The sequence below is a fragment of the Channa argus genome, chromosome 4, assembly GCF_033026475.1.
Source record: "Channa argus isolate prfri chromosome 4, Channa argus male v1.0, whole genome shotgun sequence".
Classification (NCBI taxonomy): Eukaryota; Metazoa; Chordata; class Actinopteri; order Anabantiformes; family Channidae; genus Channa; species Channa argus.
In genome coordinates this window covers 25194469-25217184 of record NC_090200.1, presented here as the reverse complement: position 1 = coordinate 25217184, position 22716 = coordinate 25194469, and the positions used below count along the sequence as shown (strand labels likewise).

Below are 22716 nucleotides of genomic sequence, written 5' to 3'. Positions count from 1 at the left end.
CTCAACTGTCTCTTTCTTAACGTTTAGTACATTTGCAACTTCATGTTTAGAATGTCCCTTATTTACTAAATTGGCAAGTCAGTTAGGTTTCATTAATGTTTATTACAGCTGTTCTTTTTTGATCATATTGATACACACATTAATTTGTCTTGGTAGTAACCTGGGAGATTAAAACAGGACTGTGCAAGGTTGTTGTTCAAGGTTAACTTGATACTGGGCTGATGAATGTCCAGAGAACCGAACGAGCTAATCTTCTCAAGTATTCAGAACATCCAGTGTAGGCTGGGGTGGGTGTGGAGGACTGATCCAGGGTCACTTTTGCAGCCCCATGGTAAAAGTAAGGTATGCAGACAGGGAAACTAAATCATCAACATCAAAAAGAAGCAACTTTAACAACATACCAACAAGGCCTCACACAGTTTCTAAACCTTAATGGCTAAAAGCTTTAGCTTTTAAAAACAGTGGCATCACTCTGTGATCCATCCTTTAAAGCCAAAATATTTTGGCTGTGTTCGATATCACCACCTTTCTCATTCCCTACTCCCTATATGACTAAGTTCATTCAATAGTGTGCAGTTAATTACCATTTCAAACACTTACCGTCCATTGTCACATTGCACAACAGTAATTTTTTCATCTCTAAAAGATCGAGCATTGCATTGTGGGATTGCCATATACTTTTGGTGTTACATTTTCAGATACTTGCACTATGTAGTGAATAGATTTATACACTCAACATTCGGACACTACTGCAAAATAGCAATATAGTGAGTATGGGGATCATTTCAGACACAGCATTTGGCTCATTATATTTGCCTGTTCACCACAGGCCCATGGTAGCTGTTCTGGAACATTCAATACAGTATTGAGCTACAACCTGGGGAAAACCAATAAGGACTTTGTAGAGGCGATCTTACTCAAATCTGACGTTCCAGCAAATATTTCACTCCAGAGATTGTTGTATAATGAACATTAAACATTTATTATATTTGCTTCTCAACTTAGCTGATGACAGATCAATTGTACATACAAGTTTAAGTACAGTAATCTCACAAGCACGTTCACAAACAGTTTCATCAAACAAGTTTCTCAAAGTATGGCTGAACTTCGTAAGAAACCATTTGCCTCCGCAGTTGCACACTGAACCCTTAAAGCTCTTCTACCTTCTTGTGGTCTACACCACCTTGTAGTCAGTTCCTCTGCACCAGTTACATTTTTTATAACTGCATTGAATTGTTCCCTTGACTACTGGACAACAATCTTAAAAGGTAAACTACAAAGGCAACCATCAAAGGCAACTATCAAAGCCATATGGTGTCACTAATGACATCTTCAGAACGTATAAACGTAACGCAACACACAACAGTGCAGTCACACAACACCCAATACCTAAAAACAAAAAACAGAGGAAACCCTGGTTGGCTCATATACACACTTTAAGCCGCTATCATCCAAAAGTGTACATTATTAAAGGAAAAGGTATATATGTACAGTATAATCTGAAAGGTTTTGGACATACAACTTCAATTCCAAAATGTTTGGGAGAATGTGTAAACGTGTAAACGAGCCTTTGTAGATGGATTTTTTGTTTTATGATGCACCAAATGTTTCTTATTGGTGAAAGCTCTGGACTGCAGGTGAGGCCAGTTCAGAACCCCGATTCTCCTCCTCTAATGCCATGCTGTTGTGATGGATGCAGTATGTGGTTTAGCATTGTCTTGCTGATATGCAAGACCTTCCCTGAAAGAGACATCATCTGGATGGGAGCATATGTTGCTCTAAAGCCTCTGTCCTTTTCAGAATTGATGGTGCCTTTCCAGATGTATAAGCTGCTCAAACCACAGGCACTAATACACTAATGCCATCGGAGAGACAGCCTTTTGAACTGTCCGCTGATAACAAGCTGGATGGTCCCTCTCCTCTATAGTCCACAGAACACGGCCTCCACGGTTTCCAAAAAGAACTTCAAATTTTGATTCATCTGACCACAGAACAGTTTTTCATTTTGTCTCAGACCATTTAAAATAAGCTTTGGCCCAGAGAACATGGCAGCATTTCTGGATTGTGTCCACATATGGCTTCTTTTTTAGATTGCACAGTGAACCATGTTCACAGACAGTGATTTCTGGAAGCGTTCCTGAGCCCATGCAGTGATGTCCAGTAGAGAATCATGAGTTTTTAATGCAGTGCTGCCTGAGGGCCAGAGGAGGACAATGTTTTGGCACAGTTTCACAGATTGGTGACTCTGCCCATATTTGCATTTGAGAGGCTCTGCCTCTGTGAAATGGTCCTTTATCCCCGGTCATATTACTGACATGTTGCCAATTAACTTAATTAGTTGTCAAATGCTCCTCCAGTTGTTTAGGATTTGTTGCAATTACTTTTTGAGCCTTTTGTGGGTGCCCCTGTTCCAACTTTTTTTGAGATGTGTTGCTGCCATCATAATGAAAATATGCTAAATGCTTTTCATAAAATGGTAAAATGTCCCAGTTTCAACACCTGATATATTGTTTATGTTATATTGTGAATAAAATATGGTTTGATGATATTTGCAAATAATTGCATTCTGTTTTTTTTACACTTCCTCCCATCTTTTTTTGGAATTGGGGTTGTAGGTTGGAACCGACACAGAACTATCATCGGTGAATGCAGTGGAGGATTTAGCAGACAAACAGCCAGATATTTTCCCTAGTAGATGGTGGAGACCAGAAACACAGCTAAAACGAGACTCAATGTTGGATTCACACGGAGTCAGGTGGTAAAATACATACTTCACATACTCCAAATTAATTTCTAAATGCAAATAATTGCCATTTAATATTTTTCTATTAATGGTTTTAATATTTTATAGAAACATTTGTTTAATCCACTGCAGAAAATGTCAAGTGCACATAATCATTTTAACAGCACAATGTAACTTATAGTTGTACATGAAGTTTACAGGAAGCACACTTTGCCCTCTTGACCTCTGCTTATACAAAATAATATATCATGATTTTGATGAATGTTGCATACACGCTGACAACAAACTTCAAGCCACTGCGTTTGTAAAGTATTATATTTATTTAGTATTATTATTCTTATTAAGTCTTATCTTTAAAAAAACCTGCATCACACAAACAAGAGTCACAAACTATGGTACTTGGAAAGAGAGTTATAGGAAATTGCAGAGTAGTGGAGGTTATTGCAGGTTGCTGCAAGATTTCACGGAGAGGCCACTACTGACCCTGAGTCAGAGCTCAGAGCAGAAAGCAGAGTTCTCTTCAGTGAGCATGAGGGCTGCATGAGTGCAGGTGGATCATGGGACTGTAGACCTACCTGTAGTGTGAAGGTGTGGTTGAATCAGATAAACTGGCAGCACTACAACTACAGTTGTTCACTATTTGCCCTTTCATTTGTGTGGTTGTTGTATTGTCTTTGGTAATAAGGTTTGGAAATCAAATGTTGGGCCACAGTAAAACTCTTTCTCCAACGAACTTTAGGAAATGTTATCTTTCTCCTCCAATCTTGGATGTAGGGGTAGCTGCATACATATCCCCACTGTTTTACTGCCCTGCTTTCACTGAGAACAAATGTGTAAATGTGATAAAAGAGAAATGCTTCTGTCAATTAAATAAAACAAATCAGAGAGAATCTGATGAAAGATTGAACAACAAAGATAAAACAATCTACAGAGAATAACAGGAGTGAAGTGAAGAAAAAAAAGGCATGTAAGCAACATATAATTACAAAACTACCAACAGAAATACAGACTGATCTAGTACTCAGGATGGGTAGATTAATACTTCTCTACAACCCAAAAATCTGCTGCCAAAATAGATGTGTTCTTTCTGCTGTTCTTTCTACACTAAATCAAACAAATAGACAATATTAACTTTTTATTTAATTTGAATGTTGATCCTATAATCTAAACATTACATTAATAGTTGAATTCAAACCCCAGACCCTTTGACTTACCAGAAAAAGATAAAACAGCATCAAACTGACCTTTAAACAAGCTACACAATTGAAACCATTTGCGATAAAGAAGGCTTGGTAAATGTCAAGCACCTTTGTGTGAAACGAGCAAACACTAAGTCATTACACGGAGCCTAGCGGGGGGACAACTATGGCCATTTATCTTATACTCACTTGCATAGAGACATTTCTCACAAAAAAAAAAGTTGAGTTGAAAATGATAACTTATACTGTGAGATGATTGTAGTTATAGTAACAACACAGTACCTGTAAGTAGTAATTATCAAATGACTATTTTTAACCTTTTCTTTGTATGTGCATCTATATACACTACTCACATAAAGTTAGGGATATTTGAGTTGTGGGTGAAATTTCAGAATGGACCTAAAATGCCCTATAACCTTTTGCAGGCGAATTTAATTTTACGTTCTCTAAACTTTTGAATGCACATGTCCAACTGTTCAATCTTTCAGACTTATTCACAAAGTGATTCATGAATCATGTCTGATACATTAATCGACCAATAAATGTTCTGGTTCATTGACAATTTGTATTTAAACAGTCCTCTTCATCATGCTGTTCACATTTTGACATCATGAGACCATGAAGACACCTAACATTTACAAGTTATCGAGAAATTGAAATTTTTGTTGTGGTATAACCACCGCTGTTGTTAGCTTTTGTTTCAATACATTGTTTGAGATGAAGAAATTATCATTGCATGCTTCTATTTAAATGCCCCAATTTCAAAATATAATATCACTGCATTAACTTTTTAAAATTTCTAAAAATTTAAATTAAAAGTCGAATATTCCTAACTTTTTGTGAGTAGTGTTTTCCAGCAAAAACCTATTATACACCTAAGTACAAAAACTTAAAACGTTACAGGTTCAAAAGACCAATATCTGTCTCACTTTAATGCAGCGTAAATTTAATTCAAATAATTTATTCCGTTCAGACATGTATCACAGCTGCTGCAGGGCAAATAAAGGTAAAATGTACTGCCATGTTACAACTGTGTGTAAACTGCAAGGGGCCTGTTTGCTAAGTTATCAAGCAGGTGAGAAGAGTGAGAAGTTGGCCACTACCAGCTGGAGAACAAGAAAAACTGACCAGATCTATGCTTGAAATAAATTGCTGTCATTATATATACCTAAACAGTTAATATTCATTTATTATACACATTTAAGGTGATTTTTTTCATTTCCATTAGAATTTTGTAGCAGTTGCAAGCAGACACAAATGAAGTTAAAGGGGGGCCTAATGCTGCTGCTTTAAATCAAAGAAATAAACAAAACAAATTCTATTTTCTGGGCCTAATGTAGAAAAAGAAAAAGCAAAACCAAACAGCTACACTAACTTGCCTACTCAGGGGAGGTTGGGGTCTAACGCCAAAACGCAGTGAAAACACACCATTTAATTGCAAGATCACTAACAATAACACTGACAACTACTGATACCATTAAAGTCCTTGAGCTTAAATGTTGGTGACAAAGAGGATAAACTATTATAATGTAGCAGAACCAGCATTACACAAAACTAGAGCAACAAGGTTTTATTAGTGAAGAGCAGTAGACTAAACTGACATGAAACAAAAACATTTCTACGAGTAGCTCACAAAGTGCAGAGCAAAGGGTCATAGGGGGAAACTGCTCACAATAGATCGCATCCACCCTAATGTCTATACCCTTTTATAGTAGGTGCTGTCCATTTGCCTCACCTTGATTGGAGCACGGACTGGGTGCTGGAGGTGAGCAGAGGGAGGATAGTGTGGCTGGTTCCTCAGAGTAGATAGCATGGTCCTAGGCCTAAATATATTAATAAACGGTTTCTTATACCCAAAAAGATTTTTCAGTTGGAAATAAAAGATTTAATCATTTTCTAAATCTTTCTAGATCACTTAAACCATATCTAGATGCTACTCACAGTACTCAGTGAGGTAAAAAAAGAATCAGTTGCCCAATGAGTTGCAGTTCTGTAAAGATGAATGATTCTAAATTCCTCCTGCCAACAATGGTTTAACCAGTTATTAAAACAGTTTTGTCATTATCTTTTCCATTATCAAATTGTTTTGTGGATGTGTTCAATAAAGACATGAAATATCATGAAATGTTGTGTTTGTTGATATTTGTGACTTTGGTAAAGATCAGATCACATTTCATGAGCAGAATTTATGCAGAAAATTGCAAACAGTGCCATTACTTACCAACTACAATTCAGGCTACAACTTTAACAATACCAGTATTGTACAACAAATTTAAAGAAACATTGCTGCTAAAAAATAATTAAATTCACCTTTAATACAGGCTGTGCAGATATAAAGATAAGTCAGAGGAGAACACGCTAAGTTGTGTAAACACCCTTGTTTTACTACAGCTGCAATTTTTAACAGCTACCTTCTCTCTATCTCATTTTACTTTCCCACACATTGCTTTGGCTGCTGATAAAAGCTGTGAGAAAGGAAACGAGACAGAGCAGTGGCTGCAGTACAACAAACGGTGCTTATCCACACCACAGTGAATACTGACAGGTGTGAGCTCTGATTTGTCTCCACTATATAAACAGACACACACACTGAAACATCCACAGGTAGCGGTGTACATACATGCATGCACTGCGGCTCACAGCAAACACTTGGTGTTGCACTGGGATCAAACAGTCACTGTTTACTTGTGTTTATCTTTCTCTATTGTTTGTGAGGTTTCAAGGAAGAGAAAGAAAAAAGTAAAACACACACACACTCTTGTCTTCCATCCATCCATCCATTTTCTGTCACCGCTTATCCTATTTGGGTTGCGGGTGGACTGGAGCCTATCACAGCCGTCAGGAGGTACACCCTGGACAGGTTGCCAGTCTATTGCAGGGCCACAAAGAGACATATACAAGCAGACAACTTATCGTACAGAATGTGAATGTTAGATTCACCAGTTATTCTGACGTGCATGTTTTTGGACTGTGGGAGGAAATCAGTGTAGCCAGAGGAAACCTGCGCAAACACGGCAAGAACATGCAAACTCCCCACAGAAAGGCCAAAGCTGGCCCGGGTGAAAACCCACAACCTTCTAGCTGTGATGTGGCAGCACTAACCTCTCCACCACTGTCTTGTCCCCATTCTGAAGTCACATTTTGAAGACAGTGAACACACAGGCCGAAACAGAAGCTCACTGCCCAGAATACACATTTTGTTAGTAAAATGCAAAAACAACTAAATTTTCACTCAAACAACACAACTTGTAGTCAAATTTTTACACTCTTTAAATCAGTCACTACATAATAGACAACAAAATACAAATTAAATGTATCAATATCCCAATATCCCTGCAAACCCTGCTGCACTCTGCGCCTTCACTTTTTTAAGATGCCTTGTAGAAATACTGTAAAAAAGAGATTTTCTAAAAACGTTTTGAGTCATTCCTGTGACCAGGTCCTTCTGGATCCAGTTGTCTTTGACATACAGGAACTACAGTGAGCATCCAGGCTGAAAGAAATCTGACCCTCAGTATAGCACGGTATTTGCACTGTATTCCTTCTTTAGGGAAAAAACACAAATTTCACCTTAAATCTGATTTTGTTTCGTACTGCATCAGTTTCATCCTTTTTCTATATTGTTTATACACAGAAAAGCTGAACACTGTAAATACTAAAGTGAAAATACATGAAAAAAGAAACAAAATAAAATTATGGGTGGAAATATCCAAAAATATCAAAATGAAGACATAAAATACTCAGAATTTTACATGTAGTTCATTTTTTATACATGGATAAGCACTGATCAATGATTGATTAGGGGGTTGTACACATGTGAATTAGGAATTCATAATTTACCAAGTCATTTATATCAGTGGGGAACTTATGTATTCCTTTAGATTGTTAGAGTTAATTCACAAATGTTTTGGCTCACAGTTTTGAAAAAAAAAGAGAAGTATTTTGCTGTGCTGAGAAGGTGATGATGACGATTAAGTGGCTCCCAGTTTGATTAAACATTAGGTTACTAATGAGGTTATGGGCAAAGTCAGAATCCCACACTGTACTATAAATGGTTACGTTTGTCACAAGAACAATGATTTATGTGATTTGCTTTTGATTGTTAAAGAAAATTAGAGCATTAGGATTTTAGGCTTATTTACTGAGCAATAGAAAGATAGAGGCTTTTGATGATAATACACAGCTGTGTGTACATTCCTGCTTCCTAATTTGTGTGTAAGCAGCAACAATGTCTATTGAATAAATAAAAAAATAGCCTTTGCAACTACAGCTGGGGTAATTTCCTATCAGTTCCTGTATAAAGAGCCTTTATTCTCTCCCTCCAGCATCAGTCACGACCAAACATTCAAGCTAAGGCCCATATTGACGTGATGAAGCTGAGTCACATAAGCACTTGTGTGTGTGTGTATGTGTGTGTATTGATGCAGAGGTGCACAGCCAGCCATCTGTTCTTATGTCCTTATTAAGAGAAGGGGCTGATGTTCCCTTTTGGCCTGTGTCCATTCCAAGTACATTCTGGTAAGCTAAGTTTATCTACTTAATGTAACACATATAAAGATGGAGTAGCTGGTATTTCAACCTTACAACTAGAAGGTCCCTGGATCAGAACCACCTGTTGGCTGTATGGGGTTTGCATGTTTAAAGACACACTTAAAAACTCTGAACATATTTGTTAGGCAAAGTCAAATCAGTTCACTTCAAGCCAAACCAACCAACATATCTCATCAACCTAAGTCAGACCAAGTCAGATCAAGTCAAATGAGAAACCTCTCTGTTTAAAGTGATTTAAAATCATACCACCAAGTTGTTTCATTAAAACCGTAATCCATTATAATGAGAAGTGGTTCTAATGTTTTCACTACCATTTAAAAATGCATTAAAGGGCCAAAACATTAGATCCACCACTTAATAAATTGCACTTCAGTACAACTCCATCACCCACTATGACCTCAATAATAATCACATAGTAGAATTATCTCCTTTCTGAGGGTTTAAACTTACAAATTGAGAAATTATAACAGTAGAGTTCATGACAGAGCAACTGGATTTAATTGCATTAGATTATACTTGTGTACATAGTGAAGTGGTGAGGTAGTGTGCATGTAGTCTTCCTTCACCTTGTATTCCATGTATGTACTTACTTTGCCAATAAAGCCGACTCTGATTCTGATTCTGATTAACTAGCAGAGAAATCGTTTCTTCCTTGTCATTTACATTGTGTCCTAACAGTCAAATGTTACAAACTGCTGTAGTTGTATGGTGAACAAGCATAGAAAATTGCTGAAAGACACCCAACAGAAACTTTATTGACAGGCCTTTCACCAATAACACACCTGCTATGACATTACCCAGCTTTCAAAAGCAACACCTGCATCTGCTGCAAACCTTCATTTACAGGCCTCCTGTTTGCAGGCTGCTCTTAAGAACAATATTGTGGGAACAAACACTGCTTGTCCCATGACTCCATTGAAATATTTTGGTAGGCCTGGCTCCTAGACAGAAAAAAAAGGGGGGGTGGGGGGGCAGTCTTTTTTCCCCCAATTTGTGAGGAGCTCTAAATACAATTGAATTTGTAGCTCATGGTTTCATGAATGGCTTGGCAGGATGTGTACCAACACAAGTGGAGAACTTGTGATGAAATGTGTGACTGCCCTGCAATGCCCCAAGGTAGAGAAGTGGACGATGTGGTCCTCTGGGCTCTGCTAACCTTTTCCTGTGAACAAACTGTTCATGCAGTCGCCTGCATTCTTTACTAAAGACACATGCACACACAAAAATAATTAAATCAAATACATCTGTAAAATTCAGCCAAATTCCTTCCTTATTCATATGTAGCATGCACCCTGGGGTGTCTCACAAACGCAACAAAGATTAGTAGTCAGGAGTGAGTGCTGTGCAGAAAAGTCATGTGCTATGTGTGTGTGTGTGTGTGTGTGTGTGTGGTCACCTGATACAAATGTGTATGTGGTTGTGAATGTGTGAGTTCTAGGCTTTTGTGAATGCTTGTAGATGTCGACGGATGGTTGCAAAAGGCTGATAGCCACAGCAGAAACCTGACCTTGATGAAATCATGCGTCACTTCCAGACGTCCATTTTTAATGGCTGTGAACTGATTTGAAATAATTACAAGTGATGGAGAAAAGGACAAATGAGGATAAGACTTTCATTTAACCAGAGTGGAGGTGAGCCATTCAAAGGAGCAGAAGACGGAAATGAGACATATATCAGTGATCTGACTGACACATTTGATTCTACCTTTTTATCTGTTGAAATAGCCCCTTTACACAAAACAGGCATCATTTATCTTTGATCTCCTTTTTTAGCATGGTGCACTAATTTTTTTCTTCTTATTATCAAAGGACAAGACACAATAAATGTGGACTATGTTGTGTTACTCTGCTGCTGTGGTTGAAATTATGTGTAAAGGCTTTTAATTGAGACACACTTAGCTGCCCTCCTCTGGTTACACTGTGTATTACCGTTTAAAAAGTCCTTAACTCCATGTACAAATCTCCATGGTGTTTAATATATGCCTGTGAAAAGGCCTTAAATCATTTTTAGCATCATCTCATCAAAGTATGGAACAAATGTTGCATGAAGGTGTCAGGACACTGCTCATTATTACTTGCTGTTTCCATATGTGACATTCCACACACTCAACATTACATGTGCATTCAAACGAGAAATACATATATTACTGCAATGCACATGAGACCACTTAGTGGTACTGTAGTCATCATCATCATCACAAGCTTAATATCTTGCTACAATTATGTTACATTTTTACCCTTTTCATCTGAAGAAATTTCTGAAATGCAGCGGAAGGTTGAAGCGTAATCAGCCTTTTATGGCTAAAGTTGTGAAATAGTCCTATCTATTCACTGAAAATCATTTGCTGGCTGGGAATTTACTTACATATTTTCTTACATTAGCAAGCAAGACAAACCAAACAGATACACACATAACATCACATGGAAAACTAGATCGCTACCTATTTTTGTCTAGGGAACAAGATAAAAGCTGCACGTTGCAGCTTGTGTCAACAGTATATACATATACACACAATCTCTGTAAATATGAACACACTGTACATGGAAGGTTGGACTATGAACTAGGCTATGAACTAGGCATTTTCTCCTTGACTTTTAACTTGCTGGTTCCCCATTCCTAACATATACACTGGGTGTACTGTGATCAGCAGCTTCAAATTTACTCTTACAATGATCAAAATCTTCACTTTTTGTTATTTTGTTTACAGTTTACTTTCAATTATATGTTAATTGCTGAGTGCTTTTACTCAGTTCCATTTATACAATGGAGGGGGGCAGAATATTAGAAACAGCCCCTAATTTACAGCATCCCAGAACCAAACAATCACTATCTATTCTTTCACAGCTAAAAAGTTTGCTCACACACAAACACACACACCAGTGAGAGATTAATTCCTTGAAATAATTTAAAAAAGCTGAATATGAGGGAGGTACACAATACAAGTATGGATGGGTGGCAAAACAATTACAGCCCAGTGGAAACGTACATTGTCCCATAATACACAATTCTGGGCTGGTCTGGATCCAGGTTTGATCTGGAACATGCAAATTTGGAATTGCTTCCAGAAACCTGAGCATATGGGCAGTGTTTTAAGGACCAAGTGTGATATAGTTGTGGAGGACACTGTTTGCCTGAGGGCAGCACACATAGTGTAGTCACATTTGCCTCACACTGCCCAAGTACAGTGATTATAGCCCTCAGTCCTGTTACATTCTTCCCACTCTAGTTTTGGTGAAGAAGTGAAGAATTGTATGAGCATCCATCTCTGATGTTCTCATATCTCTAATAAATAAAAAGAAAATCCAAGAAAGTCCAAATCTCCCAACTGTGTATCTTTAAGTTTTACATACTGGAAAAAGTTTAACATACATTGTCATGTAGCTGATCTTTGACTCTGTCAGATTTTATTTCAAATGTAGGAAATATTGCAAGATTGACAGGCTTACAACTTGTTCAGTATTGCTGAACACTTGTGCATCATTGTAGATATGATCTCTTATTTTCATAAGCCTAAAGGCATTGCTAGCCACAACCACATTTACATTAGTAATTTCTGGCTTCTCTGTAAACATAAGACCTTGTCCTCCACAATATCTTTGCCTTTTAACTCTGTACAGCAGGACAGTTTTAGAACTGTTTTAGATGATTCATTTTTTTTGTCCTTTCGGCTTAATAGTGATAAAGTACAAAATTGCTTTTCCAGTTGACTTAATTGTAATACTACAATATAATAACCCACCACTCTGTGGTCATTCATTCCCACGATGCACGCCAGTAAATGGGTGACTTTACGTTATAAATGTGTATGTATTGCTGCGATACAACTATCAGCCATAACATTAAAACCAGTAGCCTAATATTGAGTAGGCCCCTTTTTGCCGCCAAAACAGCTCTGACCCGTTGAGCCATGGACTCCACTAGACCTCTGAAGGGATGCTGTGATATCTGGCACCAAGCCGCCAGTACCAGGTCCCCGAAGTCCTTTAACTGTGAAGTGAGGCCACTGTGGATTGGGCTTGTTTTTCAGCACATCTAACAGATGCTTGATTGGACGGAGATCTGGAGCATTTGGAGGCCAAGTCAAAATCTCAAACTATTGAGTTGTTGTATTCTTTAAGAATTTAATAATAATAATAATTGAACTATTTCTTCTACAGTGTGGCAGGTAGCTTTATGCTTTATGCTTTATGCATCAGGGAATACTATTTCCATTTAGTGATGAACTTGGTCAGCAACAAAGTTTAGTAACATCCACATGAATTGCAGAACACCATCCTACCATAGTGCATCCTGGTGCCATCTGTTCCCTAGAGTGGTGGACACACACCAGACATCCACATGATGTAAAAGAAAACTTGATTCACCAGAGCAGGCCACCTTTCACCTTCTCTGATAAAACAAAGGAAGAAAACGTATTAAACCTACTGTATTTAACATCCTTGCACTGGTTGTCTGTCAGCTTCCATTTTGATTTTATAATATTTTTAATTTTTTTTAAAGCACTTCATGGTCTTGCACCAGCTGATATATATTAGATATTGTATTTATGTATTTAATTTTAACTTTACTCTGTGATTTCTGGCTTTGTTAAGGATTTTTAGCATCAATGAGTATATCAGCTGTCTTGTCTTATGTCAAATCATATTGAATCCCGAAGCAGTTCTACGTGTCCGCCAACTCACAAGAGGGCACTGTTCCAATTTCTACGCTGTGACGTGTAACACGTCACATTTGCTACCGGAAGTAAATCTCAATCGCTAGAGAAGGAAACGCAGACGGCACGCGATTCAAACAACTCATAAAAACCAAAACATTTGAATTAATAAGTGTCTTTTTACCATAGCAGCAATGGGCAAAAAGGGCAAGAAAGAAAAGAAGGTGAAGGGAGCGGAGAAGACAGCTGCCAAGATGGAGAAAAAAGTTTCCAAGAGGTCTAAACGAGAAGAGGTAGCACTTTACCAGCACTGCTTGTTCAGCGTTATATGTAAATATTTGTACTTTTCATGACACAATAAAGACTTTTAGTTGCACACATGTTTAATTTTGCAGCTTTTCTTTTACAAATACATGTTAGCTAGCAAGCTGTACACAGCATGGTTTACTACAAATGAAAGCCAAATTCTCTCAGTATGAATTAGTAGAAGTTAAAAGGACTGTGTATGGCATTACCCATCATGTTTCAACATAATTAGCCGCTCCGGTCTTTATGTTTTTGTCCTTGTCTTCCTTCCTTCCCCTGTCTCCAGGAGGATTTGGAAGCTCTGATTGCTGAGTTTCAGAATCTGGATGCAAAGAAGACCCAGGTTGTAGAAACATCTTGTCCACCTCCATCACCAAGGTAAAAACAACTTCAATTTCTTCAACTTCAACTTTAATGTATAGATTGTGAAGGTGTCACCCCCAACCTCATTCATCTGAAACCTCCAGTTTGATCATCTTAATATGAAATTTGACACTTTATGGCATTAGAGACATATTCAGGTATTAGCCTGTTAGACCTGGTCTTTGAAAATATGACTCATAACCCAGGGTGCAGGAGCTAGAACTTGAATATATGAGACTGTTCTTGAAATTACCAAACTAATTGATTACAGAAATTCTAATGAAGGACTCTATGGAGTGTTAGAAAAGTATCATTTATTTTCCATATGCAGTTTCTCTTGGGGTGTTAGATTGCTTTGGTGTTATTATGCTAAAATGTTGATGATATCAAATATGGACCGGATGTTGATGCTATTTAACCTCATAGCGGAGCCTACAGAAAAGACAGGATACATTTCATCTGAAAGTGTCTTTTTTTGCATCCTAAACACTTAGTTTAGGATACATGATTTAGAAACCATGTACAAAATTCCATACCAATAATAGCTGTTGAGATATTTCAGTCTTCACTCATTGATGCATCCTTGACGCTAAGTTAAGTGTCGTTACAGGGGTAATTCTAACATTATACATGAGTCTGTCAGCAATGGTAAAAGGTCAAACATGTTTTAGTTTGTGACATCTCATGTTATTTTTAGGCTGAATGCATCTCTCTCTGCCCATCCTGAGAAAGATGAACTCATTCTGTTTGGGGGAGAATACTTCAATGGAAAAAAGGTAATTCAAAGTGCTCTATGCTTGTACTGTATACATTATGAAACTTTTCACTTGGTGTGTTTATATTAAATAAATTAGTCTTTTGAAGATGGCGCAGTAAATGAGTAGGTAATTTTATGATTCCACATGGCAACATTAAGTCTTGTCAATACCCAGTCTTCGAGAGCAGTGTGCTGAAGTAATAGTAGTTTCTCTAACAGGGAAGCTGTCTTTGTTTTTTCTACAGTATAAATATTCATTCAAATGAGTTTTGTTATTTAACACATAGGTACAGTTTTACAAACTCTGCATATGCATATATGTTCTTCTTTCCCAACTTTGTCAGAATGCTACAGTGTTAGACCCACATATATAATGAATGTGAAAACTTGTTGTGGATTGTCTTTGCAGACATACCTGTACAATGATCTGTTTTTCTACAACATCAAGAAGAACAGCTGGGTTAAATCAGAAATCCCCAACCCGCCTCCACCACGCTGCTCACACCAGGTAAGTCTACAGTGTGGACCCTCAGGCCACGTAGCCTCGGGCAACGTATCTTTTCACTAGTTAGAAATGTTTGGTTTAAAGAAGACCAGGTTACATTTCATCTGGAAGGCTCTTACTTTTAAATGTGATGTGATTTTACCACAGGGGGGCAGACTGCTGTTGCATAGATCAGCTACAACATTGAAACCATATCAACAATGTCATCAGGGCTTGACCGCCTGTTGCATGCAAGCCAATTAAATCTGAGGACATCAAACCTCCTTATCTCAGTCTGTTCATGTAGCCTGCTTTTTCTGCTCTGTCTCACTTCCCACTCCTTTCCTCCCTTCAGGCTGTGGTTGTTCCACAGGGTGGGGGGCAGCTCTGGGTGTTTGGGGGAGAGTTCGCCTCTCCAAACGGGGAACAGTTCTACCACTACAAGGACCTCTGGGTGCTGCACCTAGCTACACACACCTGGGAGAACATCAAGTATGTTTATAGGGCCATAAAAATAGATGTAATAATAAACTAAAATCTGACCATATATGGCTATAAATACTGTTTTTTTTAAATAATAACTAATGGAATCGTATTTAAGCGATCCTGTCATGTGATGTATTTAACAAATGATAAATCAATTAAAATGCATCACTTCAGAAAGTTCCAGCTTTATTGGTAAACAATAGTTACAATATATTTTAATTATACTTTACTTTGTATTTAATGTACCTATTATTTAACACACATGTTTATAGATAACACTGTTGTGTTTACAGGGCACCTGGGGCTCCATCGGGTCGCAGCGGCCACAGGATGGTTCTCAGCAAGAGACAACTGCTGGTGTTTGGAGGTTTCCATGAGAGCACCAGGTAGGCAGGTGGTTACTGAATTATACTGTGTCATCTCATACAAACAGTGCTATCTGTTTGTATGAGATCACACATGCTGTTTAACAAATGAAGGTATAAAAACCAGGAATTACATGCTGAAATTTTGAACTTCATTTATCTTTTGATTTTGAACCCAATTTTCTTCAGTGTACAGCAAATATAAATGGATTAGCCCTGCGGTTCCAATACTTTTAAAGGGTACATACATAAAATGGTTGCATAATTATTAAATAAGTGCAGATATAACAATAAATAATGTATTTCACATAACCAAGGACATTTCACATGGAGAAAACATGAGTTGGATTAAAATATATAATGAAGTATGATTGTTTTTTCATGCTTAAAGCTGTACATTACTTTAAAGCTGCAGTAGAATATCTGCCTGAGGCGACTTATAGTCATTGTATGAAAAAGAGAGAACAATACCTCTTTTTTTTTTTTACACTAACAATAAACAAAAAAAAATCTGAAAAAAAAAACTTTTAAAACACTGAAGCAGCTTTAGACATTGCACATTCATTTAAATTCAAAACTAAATGAATACTAAAAATACTTTTATATTAACAGTTCTTAAAGTGTGTGTGTGCAGATATTGGACTGAAAAGAAAAAAACATGCTCTTCCACTCAGACTGGCTCAGTTTGAACCCCTTTCACCCCTGAATCCTCCCCTTTGCCTGCAGGGATTTTATCTACTACAATGATGCCTACTCGTTCTCCCTGGACACCTTCTCGTGGTCTCGCCTCACTCCATCAGGCTCTGCCCCCTCCCCACGCTCTGCCTGCCAAATGACGTCCACACCCGACGGCACAGGTGTCATCATCTACGGGGGATACTCTAAATTGGTGAGTGGGCTTTGCCTCGCTCATCTTTTTAATGTAATACTTTTGTGCTCCATCTTATAATTGTGTTTGTGTATCTAGAGGATCAAGAAGGAGGTGGACAAGGGGACCATTCACTCTGACATGTATCTTCTGAAGCGAGAGGGTAAAGATGGCCAAGGTACAAAACTAAATTGTTTAAGAAAATATAACTCCTAATTATTAATCGCACTCAGTCATTCAGCCACCATCCTTGGCTGTTTGTCTGTCCTTCAGAAAAGTGGTCATGGTCCAAGGTGAGCCCTTCTGGTAACAAGCCTCCTCCACGCTCTGGTTTCTCCCTGGCGGTGGGACCAGCAGGGAGGGCAGTGCTGTTTGGTGGGGTTTGTGATGAGGAAGAGGAAGAGATGCTGGAGGGTGACTTCTACAATGATTTGTACTTGTATGACACAGTGAAGAACCGCTGGTTCCCCAGCCAGCTCAGAGTAAGCTCCCACTTCACGATTTCCCTTCTGCATGAATGAGGCAAGTTTGTATTGATGGTTGAGAAGGTTTACATCTGATCCTGTCTTTCCCAGCAGATTATTTTTGTCACCTACCAATAATTGGTCGAAACAATAAATTCGACTGTTCTATCATTTGCCTTTGCTGGTCAAATATAATTTTTTCACAGTGCCAGTTTATTGAGGTTAGAGTTACTCTTGGGCACTGCTACCAGTTTGAATGTATAGGTTTTTGATGTGCATGTATCAGGTGTAACAGTATGTATGTTTGTTTATTAATAATGTTAGAGAAAGGTTGGAGCCTGGCTAGAAACCTACACACAACATCTTTATTTGCTTTTAAACGAAATATGTTTTTTTAAACCTATGGGAGTCTATCCTAGGTACCACTGGGTGAGATGCGGGGTACGTCCTGGATAGGTCTCCAGTGTATCTCAAGGTCAACACAGAGAGACATACAGAGACAGAGAATCACTGTGCTGCTTGTGCTGCCTGAAACCAGAACATATTGTTTATTTTTCTGTTTCTGTCGTTCTATTCAGGGAAGCAAGACTGAAAAGAAGAAACGACGAAGGGGGAAGAAGGGGTTTGAAGAGGAGGAGGGAGCAGGGGAGGAGGGGGAGGAGCCAGCACCTCAAGGACCAACTGAAGTCATCAAAGAGATAATCACTGAGGATGGCACAGTGATGACCATCAAAGAAGTGATCCCTGGAGCTCAGGAGGAAGAAGAGGAAGAAGAGGAGGATGAAGGCAAAATAACACACACACATACACGTACAAACTTAAACTAATTTAAGTTGTTAACCTAGACAGTCCCACCTTATTTTATTTTTTTTACATTTAGGCTTTTATCTCTTCAGGTTCGGCCTCTGCCCCTCTGGTGGAACCTTGCCCAAGGTCCAGCGCTATGGCAACAGTGCGACAGGGCAAGCTTTTCCTGTATGGGGGAATGTTTGAGGTTGGCGATCGCCAGTTCACCCTTAATGACTTCTACTGCCTGGACCTGCACAAGATGGATCAGTGGGAGGTTCTGGTTGAAATGGATCCCAGTGAGTCAGCCAATCAAAAAGACACTACTATAACACATGTAGAAGAATACTATCCAAGAAAGGATAAATATCAGCTCTGTAGGTAGTCTAAAAGGAAGTTTAAGGAGCTTTTGATAAATGAGAGTAGTTGGAGCGATTATAAGATGGGAGTGAAGTGCACTCTCATTTGCATTTATAATTCTTTTTCTACAGAAACACAGGAGTGGCTGGATGAGTCTGAGTCGGAGGACAGTGAGGAGGAGGAGTCTGAAGAAGAGAGTGAAGATGAAGAGGGCAAGGCTTCTTTTTTCTTAAACTTAACTCTCTTTCTTTTCAACTTCTCTGTATCTTTTCATGTGCTTTATATTGAGCAAAAAGAACCAAACCCAGATATGTGTAGAAATCAAACAGATGTCAAAGTGTAGGCACCAACATTAACTTCCACTGGTAAAAAATGTCCTCATCTTCTACATTAATGGTTTATTATATTTTTCATTAAATATATTATTACTGGCAGTTAGTTTAATAATTGATTAAACATTGACGTGTTTATCTTACTTATTCATATTAATGCGTTAGCATCAATTACATCCCAAGTTAATTGGCTGCAATAGCATGATGTTTAAAACTGCACCATTATCCCCTCATCTTTTCAGATGAGGAAGAGCATCCAGCCGTGCAGGAGGGGGAGACTGTGACTGATTACCAGACCCGTACAGAGCAGTACTGGATAGGACTGGCGCGTGCCAATATGGGGCCTGATGCCAAGGACAAAAAAGTTTCCAAGGTTGCCCTCGCTATGGCTAAAATCTTCTATGAAGACCAGTAGAGGAGTATGCCAAACTGAGAGACTGTGTGTGTGTGTGTGAGTGTGTGTAATATGGTCTTTTATACATCTGTGTATATTATATTTGAACGGCGCTGCTAATAGTTAAAGCAAATGGAACTTCATTTAAAAAGATCCAAAAAGAAAAAACAACCATGACTTCTTACTAACTAACTTTAATAAGATTTGAATTAATTTACTATTTGTCATTTGTCCGTATTATGCCATTACTTTTGAAGTATTAATGTTTTTTTGTTTTTAATAAAATAATCAATTGACTGCTGTTATTAATTAATGCTTTTTACCTACTGCTTTTATTTGATTTATTTATAGCAGCTGTGCTTTACTACTGTGCTGCTGACACCATAGTAAGGCATATGGTGAACAAGCTGTGGAATTGACATATTGCCTTATGAAGTTGTTATGGTAACCGTGTTGGCAAATAGTGGCTACAAGTTACACATACAAATTATATGGAGTAACATTCAAGTAGAGTCAATTTCTGGCCAATTGACAAATATAAGAGCTCTATCCTCTAACCCTAGTTATGGTTTGGCGTCTAAGGGTTCTTTACTTTAGCAACTAACTTTGTATGCTGCTCCGTGCTGGGCAGTGTGCTGTGGATTTATCGCAGTTTTTTGTTTTTTATTTGCTGACAGCTGCCTGCTACTTCTGGAAACAATTGTTAGTGACAACAGTGAGAGTGAAACAAAACTTTTAACTGTCCATATAGTTGAGGAGTAACTGCAGAGTCTGGTGATAATTCTTGTTACTGCAGGGAACACCCTTCGCATTACACATAGCAACATGATGCATAGTTAGAGAGTAGCCATAATGGAAACAACAAGAACAACATGCAAAACACGTTTGAGTAAATAAACCTGTCAGATTGTTAAATCCTTCTCTTGAGATTTTGCATCGCAGCCAGGTGAGCAGCAAGTCAGGATACTGGGAGTAGTGACACATTTAGAACAAACACAGCTGTTAACGTTTTCTTTCTGTTTCTTAACTACCTCCAAATACTACTTTTGATCCGGCCTGAAACATCCTATTGAATCCTCAATTTAGCATCAGCGGGTTCTTCACATTCAGTGTCAGACACAAGTTTAAGATCGGTGTATATTTACAGTCTTACTGCAAAACATCTCCAGCAGCTGAGAATATGCATTATTCATTAGTTAAGGTACTCATTGGCTAGGAAAGCACCAGCCACCTAGAAGAGCTCATACTGTAAATAACTTATATGTATGTAATGACAGCTACTGATTGTAAAGATAGATTTAGAGCAATACAAACCACTTTGGGTAAATAAAATGTTATAGATTTATTTAAAATAGACTAAATATTCATGAAAGTGAGTCAAAAAGTAAAAATATTGATTAGTGGAGCTGGGAGTTATTTGTCTTGTCTGTTTCCATGCTCCAAATGGAAAAATGGATAGAAAATGTTAATAAGCTTCTGAAAAAGAATCCTAACAACTAAAAATTATTTGCAAGAATTCAATTTTTGCTTTGAAAAAATCAAATTTTCGACACTGACAAATTTTAACATACTGACCAATACTTTACCATTATTTGGTGTTTTTCTAGAAAGGTTTTGTCCCCATCAGGCGGACATCTTTCTCAGTGCAAATGTTCAACAACTCAGTTCCCGCATAGTTTGAAGGTGACAGCTCTTTGGTGGCTTCCGCAAATTGCAAGTAAAACCAGCAGTGTTGTGCCTTAAGCGTGTTAAAATAGAGAAAATGAACACTGATGAAAGGGTTCATAGTGCTTAAGTGTTCATTTTGAACTGCAGTAAGCCAAACTTTACAATGACAGGCTGTAGTTTGATATTAGACGTAGGTTTTTATTGGAGCTTTGAGCAAAAGAACCTCCAAGTAGATCTAGTCTCTTCTTTCTCTCTGATTGAACTTTCCTGCTTCATCATACTCATGTGAAAGGGGTGCTCTTCCCCACCACATTTGCTTACTGGGTAACTCTAACTCATATGTGATGGTTTGTTGTGCCCCCTGAACATAGTTTGCCACACCCAATTTTCCTTTGTCTCAGTTTTGCTCCTTCCAACAAACGGGAAAGAGCGAAGAAAGTAAACTGAGGAACAACAGGGCTCAGGAATCATCAAAAGAAGGGAGGGATGTGAGCAACTGGAAAACACAGGGAGCAGAGTCAGAGTAAGGAGAAGGTTCAGAAAGACCAGGTGATAAAGGTGGGATGACAAGACAGTGGCAACAGCAACAGGGAAAGAAAATAGGGAAAGGAAGAGGAGGAGGGGACAAGTGCACAATGTGTCAGGAAATACATAAGTCACTGTGCGAGCACCAGCCTATCCCTCTGTGACCTATTTTATCTTCCATCGGCATGCTGAACGAGGGATGAGAAGGAGCTGATGAATAATAAAAGAGATAGAGAGATGGATGTGAATGAGGCTGCCTTCTCTCCTTTGCCTTCCACCCCACTTTTTCCTGCAACCCCCTTTTTTATTTTAACTCCGGGCCAAAAATAGATTTTATAAATATCTAAAGAGAAGAGTTTTTTGGGGGGGTGCACTGCAGACGTGTCTGTAATCGTCAGAGATACGTCAGTTGTGTGTATGTGTGAGAGAGAAAGAGCGAGAAACTTGTAGAAAGGATACATCGGCTCAGAGAAAGGACTATTTGTAGATTTGTCAGTATAGAGTAGAACATCAGACCTGCAGTTGATAAAGTCAGAATGAATAATTTCATCAGGACGTCCTGGTAAAACCTTGTAACCAGATCTTTCATAATTTTTTTTTGTATTTGGTGGTTTTACAGTACACAACACTAAGGCACTTGTGTAATTATTGACCACCTAGAGGAGCACCCTTATTGACTGCCTGGAGATGTCACACACTGTACAGATGGACCAGATGGTGAGCAAACACAACAGAGCTGCAGGGAAAAAAAGACTCAGCAATGACGGCATGTTTTCTTTTACTTGACTGTAATTGACTTTAACCACGTTTGTCCTGGAGGGTATAAGGTGTCATATAGACATATAATAATTCACACTGCAATACTTAAAAACATTGGTGAAAAAATAAACACTAAGCAGCATATTGTTGTAGTGATGATTCACATGCATACATTCATTGTAAAAATGGAACAGGCCTACAAGGCCTACAAACATATTTACACCTAATTAACTGATGAGAGTTCAATTTCTCTTTCAGATAATAATAAATATATATTTTAAAACTGCTACACACAGTTTGTTCCTATTAATGAACAAATAGCTACATTCATGTAAAGCTCAAATCTGTAATTGGAAATCCTACAGACTATTATCACCTGACCCCTCAGCGCACTGGAGTGCTTTCATTTCTTTCAGCTCAGTGTTTTGGTTTTGTTGCCTGCATGTTTATGGCTTTGGCTTAGTCTCAATGAAGAGGCTTTAAACAGTCTCTGTCTTTGACTGTTGGGGGGAAAAATGGTCTTACACCAGCCGCCACTTGAATTCCATCATAAGAAACGGTAGCTGCAAATTTAGTGTCTGCTTCTCACTAACGCCTCTGTGGGTCATTATAGAGGGTAGGAACAAACATATACTGTATGGTCGATTAAGTT

At 38.2% G+C, this 22716-nt stretch overlaps 1 protein-coding gene across 1 annotated transcript; it reads left to right on the top strand.

Annotated features, from left to right (window-relative positions):
* The first annotated feature begins 13223 nt into the window (after positions 1-13223).
* On the top strand, positions 13224-19409 carry klhdc4 (kelch domain containing 4). The gene is made up of 13 exons (XM_067502596.1): positions 13224-13440; positions 13740-13831; positions 14514-14592; positions 14983-15081; positions 15413-15549; positions 15837-15929; positions 16635-16797; positions 16876-16954; positions 17050-17258; positions 17819-18026; positions 18137-18325; positions 18518-18598; positions 18961-19409. The coding sequence occupies exons 1-13, from the start codon at positions 13342-13344 to the stop codon at positions 19131-19133; spliced, it is 1701 nt and encodes a 566-aa protein (XP_067358697.1). The 5' UTR covers positions 13224-13341; the 3' UTR covers positions 19134-19409.
* The last annotated feature ends 3307 nt before the right edge of the window (positions 19410-22716 follow it).

Excerpts from the sequence above, each read along its gene's own strand:
- klhdc4 (XM_067502596.1), top strand. The coding sequence starts at position 13,342 with ATGGGCAAAAAGGGCAAGAAAGAAAAGAAGGTGAAGGGAGCGGAGAAG. Across the intron at positions 15,082-15,412 it reads CACCACGCTGCTCACACCAG|GCTGTGGTTGTTCCACAGGG; the intron begins GTAAGTCTACAG and ends TCCTCCCTTCAG. Across the intron at positions 16,798-16,875 it reads ACGGGGGATACTCTAAATTG|AGGATCAAGAAGGAGGTGGA; the intron begins GTGAGTGGGCTT and ends TTGTGTATCTAG.